The 7740-nt window shown below is 46.2% G+C and overlaps 1 protein-coding gene across 1 annotated transcript; it reads right to left on the bottom strand.

Moving 5' to 3' along the window:
• Positions 1–1152: 1152 nt before the first annotated feature.
• Positions 1153–7503, bottom strand: LOC134174882 (putative P2Y purinoceptor 10). Its single transcript, XM_062640219.1, has 2 exons — positions 7293–7503; positions 1153–2854 (listed from the first exon to the last, which is right to left on the bottom strand). The coding sequence occupies exons 1-2, from the start codon at positions 7480–7482 to the stop codon at positions 1830–1832; spliced, it is 1215 nt and encodes a 404-aa protein (XP_062496203.1). The 5' UTR covers positions 7483–7503; the 3' UTR covers positions 1153–1829.
• Positions 7504–7740: the final 237 nt, after the last annotated feature.

The raw sequence follows: 7740 nt of genomic DNA, 5'->3' as shown, positions 1-7740 counted from the left end.
AAACCAGAGAAAACATTTCCACCGACTTCACTGAGAGGTGGACTGCTTGCTTTCCCTGCAGCTTTCTCTCTAGAAAACTGTAGAAGTCTTCAACAGTACTCTCTTCGTGACAGTTACTTCCTTCAGATAGGCATTATTTTGGTATTTTCACTTATAAACATGAAAGATTAAGTTGGTCATACTGTAGCCACATTGTCTTCTCACAAATGGGAGGAGAATTACAAGAGCTTACTGTATTGAACCAGTATGTCTTCACTCTCTTTTAGAGGAGCTCCAGTGTAATGCTTATTTAAACCTGCCTGTTGTTTGCTATTTTCCTCATTTTATTGTAAATCAGTCAGGTGGGAAAATATAAGATGCAGAAACTTTCTAGCTGAGTTAAAATGTAATTAAGCAGAATGGAGTAGTTACATTTAAAATACATACTTGGAAAGTGTTTCTGGTATTTCTTCTATTTTTGTAGCAACACGTAAGATACGGGTGGTTATGGAGATCTGTACACATTCCTTTTGAAAAAACCATAGGTTTCCAGAGGCAATAAATCAGTGCCTGTGTTCAGCCAAACAATCTCCAGGCACCATAAGGATACCCTTGAAGTTACCCAAAGTGGGTGAACTTGCCTGAAGAGCTGTCACTAATTTAAAGTAAAGGGTCAATGGCATCCTTTCTTGTCACTGCTTTTTGATATCTTTATAGCTGATTTTGAAAGCCTAAATGTTAAGATTACAAGAGGAGCTGGTGAAAAAAAATGACAATAATTTACTTAAGGAATTAGCCTATGCTTTGTTACTGAAGTCACCTTGGCAAGGACACCTCTCTTTTTTTAGAAGATGTGTCACTTGAACTCATTGAGCTGAGGTTTTGTGGGGCAGAGCCATTGCAGGTACCTCTGGGCCCAAAAAAACCCACACAGAAGAGAGCAAGGACCTGAATCCTACCACCGGCATCATCAGATCCACCACCTGCACCGATGCTGAGTCCGACTGTGCCCAGTCTGCAGCATGCTCCTGGCGATCCTGTTTCTCCGGATCCAAAGGCAAAGGCCATGTGTTGGTGCCCCCCTTGCCAACACGGGCAGCTTGGAGAGGAAGAAAGTCACTTGGAGCAAAAGGAGATCTTTGAGGATCCATTGGGAGAATTTCTCTTGCCGTAGGTGCAAGTTACAGGATGTATCAGCAATTAAGGAGCAGACTTAGAGCTTGGTGAGGAGGCCATAATGAATGAGAGCAGGAGGGGGAGTGCAGGAAAGATGAAGCAGAGGTAAGTGTGGTGCCGAGTGGGACGCACTCGGCAGTGGAAAGCCGAGGCCGCCGTGCTGAAGCAAGCTGCCAACCTTCATGCATCTGCAGCACTGACTGCAGAAAGAATAATGCCATTTATTGTTACTGGCCATTTTCAGGTTCTTGTATGCATTGTGTGTGTTTAACAGAGATGATGCTTCAGCGGATGTCAGTGTATGGGTTTGAGATTGTCTCTGGCTTGATCATAGAGCCATGGAGGTGGGAAAGTAGAAGAAAAACTTCTGGGAGGTCTCCACCATTTCCTAGCTAAAGCTTTGTCACTCCCTCCTGCATCTTTTATAGCCCAGATAGGTCAGGCATGTGTGGCACAGCACTAAGTGTAGTCACGCCAGTGGGGCCACTCTTCAGCTTCCTACATCTGGGTCTTAAACAGAGTTTTATCTTCTGTACACCAAAAGATTTCCTCTGCCACAAAACTCTCCTGCATAAACTTGCAGGGTTTTCCACAATGGAGCTGGTAATCATGTATCATGGAACAGTCCCAGACTTCATATGAAATATCTTCATCCTTTTAAGCTGGCTTTCCTGTCATTCCTTAATTGATGAGGCACTCTCTTTGCTCATGAGCCGGCTCCTGATGACCATGCTGCTGTGCTTTGATATCTGGTCCTGAAACTCTGAAGTCATAAAGAAATACAGGATTGGATCCAAGCAGCAGTCCAGGCTTGCAAGACTTAAGCAAAAGGGTTGGGCATAGAGCGTGATGGTACTCAGGAAGCAGTCCGTAATGACGTTTTCTTTCACCAACATGTAGAAAAAGAAGTTGATGTGGTATGGTGCGAAGCACACGCAGAACACGATGGCACACATGGAAACCATCCTTAAAGCCTTCCGCCTCTCACTGCTGTTTTGAAGTGGTATCTGGAAGCCTCGAAGAGAGTCTTTTGTTTTCCAAGTGCAGAATAAAATAATGGTGAGTGGGCCAATGAACCCAAAGAGCTCGGCTGTGCCCATCATCAGCACAGTGGCCAGCTTGCTCTCAATCTGCCGGACTTGAAGGTCTGCAAAGCAGGTGTTTGTGGTTTTGGCTAGCCCGTAGCTCCTCATGATGGGGAAGGGTAAGCACGCCGCCCCAACAAAGAGCCACACCACGGCGCTGATGGCTACATCGTACCGCCGCTTCCAGTCCTTGGCTTTGAATGGCTGGTACAGGAAGAAATACCTCTGAATGCTGATACAGGTGAGGAAACAAATGCTAGCGTACATGTTAAGGTACTTCAAGTAGAAGCACAGTAAGCAAAGGAATCTCCCAAAAGGCCACGTGGAGTTAATGTAATAATATATTCTCAATGGCAGTGAGAGGACGTGAGCCAGGTCAGCCACGGCCAGGTTGATCATGAAAATGATGGCTTTGTTGTTCTTGCTGATGAAGCGGCACAAGACCCATAGGGCAGCGCTGTTTGCCAGGAGGCCGGGGATGAATATGAGGGTGTACGTGGTGGCGTACAGGTTGTTTTTGAACGTTATGTTGTGGCTGGAGCAGGTCTGGTTGCTGTGTGTCATGACTGGGCTGCTGGAAACATCTGTTGTGGTATAGGGCGGGTGGATCATTCCTGTAGAGAGCAAAAATAGGAGCTGTAAAGGCAAAGGCACTGCAAGAGCTGTCAGTATTCACATTTGAATTTCCTATTTGACTATTCTGTACAAAGTAGAGGTTTGGAAATGTCTTCTATATAAAATATCCTGCTATCTTCTTCACAGCTGCCCTTTCAGAGGTCTACTACTCACACAGAGGTGGGGAACAATTCCTATTGTGTCAGTCCCTTTTCCCGGCTGTCTGAGTGTAAAAGCATGGGTGAAGCTGTGCCATATTGCTAACAGAGGAGCAGGAGAAGCTGCCTACCCTTTTGGCCGTCTCCTCAAGGCCATATGTGGTTTTGTCTCTGGGTAGCACGGCAGGCATACATGGAAGAAACATGTGCAGCAGCCCAGCTTCTGCATGTGAGTAACCACGTGGCCCAACTAGCAAAACGTGGGTGCCAACCACTGAATCATAGCTGTCATTAAGCTGTAGGTTAACTACTGTGTGGGTGGTGTGTCTCCTGACCCCATCAGTGGACCTCATGGACTCCCCTTCTCTGGCACGATGGGGACAGGATACGTGGAAAAGGGCAGCAGTGAGAGGGCTTGAGGAATTTGATGGCTGTAAATGCAGCCATGTAAATGCTCCTGAAATGTGCTGCCATGTATTTAACGTAATGTCACAAGCAGAGGCCTAATCTGATCACCAACTTCCATTTCTCACTACTCCATCAGCCTCAGTTTAACTTTTCTTTTCCGTCAGATAATTCTGGATTTAGATACTACCAACTTCTGATTCTCTTTTGAATCACACAAGTAGGGGTGGCAAAATGTCACATGTTGACCTGTTGGGCCATATTTTTGTCAGCTTTTGTAACTGGGACTTGTCTTCAGTTAGGCAACACAGGCAGGAGGAGTTTGGTTTTATCAGGTGTTTCCCCATAGGGTTATACTTCTCATTATAGTGATTCCCTCCTGAGTCTAACAGAACATTTAAAATCGAATATCAGCTTCCTATTTCATGTGGCACTGCAGACACTGATTCATTCTTTCTGACTCATATCCTGCACCGTTGGCCAGGGCCATTTGACAGAAGAAGTGTCTCTGTAGGTACATATTAGTAACTTGTACCCTGTTACTAATGCTTTTTTCCTTCATGTTACATAAAAAGAGAAGACTTTAGAGCTCTCAAGTGACAAAGAACACAAACAGCTTTTTTTTCAGCCTGTTAATCATAGCAGTGCTTGGACTTGGCAGCTCGTACAGACACTGCTCAAAGCTGCTACTGAAGGGCTGTAATTCAGGCCCCAGAAACACCCAGGCCATGGCAAGATCCCAGCATGGCACAGAGGCCACCCCCACTATGGATGCAGTGGCTCTGGCTGATGCTGATGGTGAGCAGGGGCACCTAACCACTGCTTCTGAGGGCACCTCAAACAGATGCTGAGGCTCTTTCACTCTCCCACAGTCTTCAAAATGCAAGATGGCACAAGTACATGGAGGAAAGGTGCCCCCACAGTTTGGTTTTGTCAATCAAAGGCATCCCTCCAGTCTGCCATTTGCTCCCAGGAACCCTCGCTCCAAGGCAGCTATGTGATGAGATGCTCTCCACCACGCTCCCAGCTGCTCTCCACCCAGGACACCCCAGCCTTGCTCTTCTCATGAGGCCACAGTATGCCTATTAGGAAGGAAGAGGCTCAACAGGTGCTGGAAACAAGGGAAAAGATGCATCTGTCCCATGGCATTATCTCCATCAGGCTGAGAAGCAGTGTTGGAGGCCTGCTGCTCTCCTTTCTGGTGCTCCTCAGGAGACTGACAGGGAACGGACAGGCATGGAGCTGAGCACTGGGTTGTTCACACAGGGTGCTGCTTCTCAGGGCAGTAAATTTGTTACATCCCATTTCTTGAGAGTCCTATGAATTTCTGGTGCTCGGGGAGTTCGTGCTCCGTTTCCATCTGGTTTGCCTGCAGCTCTAGCTGGACATGCTATCAGCTGCCTTTGTCTGCAGCAAGAGCACTGCTCACTACACCCAATTTCTGTCCCTTCAGTTGACCTCCCGTTTTACGAAGAAGCCATTAAAAAACCATTTCCAATGTTACAAGCTGCCTGGTTTCCCTTGGATGTCAAGGTTAGGCTGACTGCCTGGTGCTCCTCCAAATCGCAAGTGCTTGGTGGCCGTTGAAACCACAGAGGATTAGGTACATTTGCAAAATGTTCTATTTTAGGGATGCACTTGCATTTAAATGCTGGCCAGTGGACACGTGTTCTTCAGTTCAAATGAGTCATAACAGTCAGTTTGCTTCTTGAGATCCCTAGGTACAGTTAGCCCTTATTTACATTTCATGTGACAGCTAAGGACCAGACTGCAGGGTCAGCAATCAGAATGATCAAGTTTAGGCTGCTGACTCAAACCAGCCTCTAAATGGAGCCATTTAGGGTAAACCACCGTGTCCAGGATGCATCTGCTGTAACATGAGGGTGATGCTGAATGCACACGCTTGATACCAGAATTCAGCCTTCACTTGCTGATTGCAGTAAGCTTGTCCAGGCATGCAGATCAGCACAGGGCTGGGCTGCAGCACGCCTGTGACCATGGTGGAGCCCACAGCATGGAGAGGTTACCCCTTGGCCTTTGTCTTCATTTGCTAATTGTCCACAAGGTGTCAGAGTTAATCAAGATTCCATCTCCTTGCCCTCCTCTGTAAGGTATTTTTCCAAACCTCACAGGACCAGGGCTGTCTGAGTGGCGGGAGGCAGAAGTCTGAGTATGGTCTCCTGAGTTTGTGTTGCTGTCTTCCAGAGTGACCCCAAATTGGAAAGCTCTGTGTTGCTGAATAACTGATATTAGGGAAAAAAATGCTCATAGAAATACTTCTCATTGCTGGTATTTACAGGTAGAAGAGTGTTGAAAAGATGCACTTTGATGGAGACCAGACAGCTGCTTTGAACCTTTGAGCCAAAAGGTTATAAAACCCAACCTGTGGAAATGCAGGTAATGTCCCATCCCTACCACCCTGAGCAAATGTAACAATGGAATTGATGAACAGTCATTTTCAGCATGATGTATGTACAGCAAAGGTAGAAGTCTGAAAAGCTCCATCAGATTTTAGCAGTGTTGACTTACATATTGCAGGGAGACAGCTCCTATTGGAATATTGTTTTCAGAATATGGAATTTAAAAAAATATTAATAGTAAATAAATACACTATTATCTAACTATTAGTTTTTACATTATAATTATTTCTGAGGCTGTTGCAATAAGGACACAATCAAGTGTGCACATTATTACTTGTAGCTGAACGTTTGGAAACTAAATGTGGCATTTCTAGGAAAAACCTTGATAGGACTGAGGAGCATAGGAATGTCCATCAGCAGACAGGTTAACTGATCTGGTTGAGACACAAGTGCATCTACACTCTGCCCTCATTGCAGGGCCATGGATGTCTCGCGCTATTGCACCCATACTTTGGTATGAAACCTCTGCAGTCAGAAGCGGAACGCTCTACAGTTAAGGGTACTTTTTCCGGTGGTGTTCTTCCACATCAAAGAACAGATCTGGGCTGCTGATCCCTTGTGATGAGTTGTTTTTGTTTTGCAACACTAGTCCAGTTCTCACCGCTGTGGCTCACGCAGCTGAAGGGCAGGGCATGCACAGGCAGCAGGATGCTGCAGTCTCACTGGGGTGCTTGCTCCAGGCTGAGAGCTGTACCACGGATGGACACCCATAATGGGTGCAGTTCCCATGGATGGTGATGTTTGCACCTGTGGCAAGGTCCCAGAACTTTCACTGACACCAGAAAACATGCCCTTGAATAAAAATCACACTCTTCCTTCACACATCCTACTGCTCTAGCCTGCAACTGAAATCCTCTCCTACACAAATCTGCAGCGAGCCAGATTCGACACGCTGACTCACCTTCGGTGTGACTCCCTTTTGATTTGCTTTAAGGAATTTCAGATTCTGGGGCTGCCCACTGTGAACCCTGCTGTAAATGCCACACTGCAGATGTGCTGTTTTCCTGGGCTCCCGTCAGAGCCAAGCTGCCAGTGCGAGTGAATGCAAGCCCATCAGTAAAGCACCTTTTCCAAAGTAGTTTGAAAGCTTCAGTGCATGAAGTGAAGTTTTAATCCTGACCAGTGACTGCAGTCTGAATTATGAATTAAGACTGCCTCTAGATTTTCATTAACAAAAGCAAATCCAAGCACTCTTGCTATTTTGTCATGTTGTGTCCCCTGACTATTATTAATTTCCTACAGCTGCAACTCAGTCAAAGAGCATTGGATGGCACAAAGACATGCAGCATGTAGATTCTTTTTTTCACGATAATATAAACCACCATCAGAAAACAGATTTGCAAGTTTCCCTTTTTGTCAAATATGATTTTAAAATAAAATATATTCCCTGAGAAACCAGGCAAAAGAAGGAATTTGTGCCTAGGAGAACAGTTGGAGAACCACTAATTACCCACGCTCTAACATTTTGCTTTCTCTTGCAACAGCAATTTCAAGCAGCTGCTGTTTGAACTCCTCCATGTGTTCACACAGAGGATTGGTGCACATGGAGAGCTGCTGGGCTTTTCCAAGTCTCAAAGTGCCACAAATTTCCTCCTGGAAAAAGCCAGCCCCTAAGGGAAAGCTGGAGGAGAGCAACATTTTCATAGGAGACAGCACAGGCTCATTAACGCTGGTTCTAGATAGCAAAGAGTGAGCTTAAAAGCAGTCTTACCTTTTCAGGCAGAAACTCAGCTACATGCGACCGTGCTGTCGGGAGGAAGTGGAGCGTCCCGTCTGCACCACACCAGCCTTGTTTACACGAGCACAGCGACCAACATGACATCATGGGGTGCTGCAAGGTGCTGCTTTGCCTGTGGCTCAGTGCTGGGGCTGCCGCTGGGGCAGGTGCCTGCTCCCAACCTC

Source organism: Pezoporus occidentalis, unplaced genomic scaffold (genome assembly GCF_034315485.1).
Source record: "Pezoporus occidentalis ecotype Australia unplaced genomic scaffold, CSIRO_AGI_Poc_V1 ctg63, whole genome shotgun sequence".
Classification (NCBI taxonomy): domain Eukaryota; kingdom Metazoa; phylum Chordata; class Aves; order Psittaciformes; family Psittacidae; genus Pezoporus; species Pezoporus occidentalis.
This window is presented reverse-complemented; position numbering and strand designations above follow the sequence as displayed.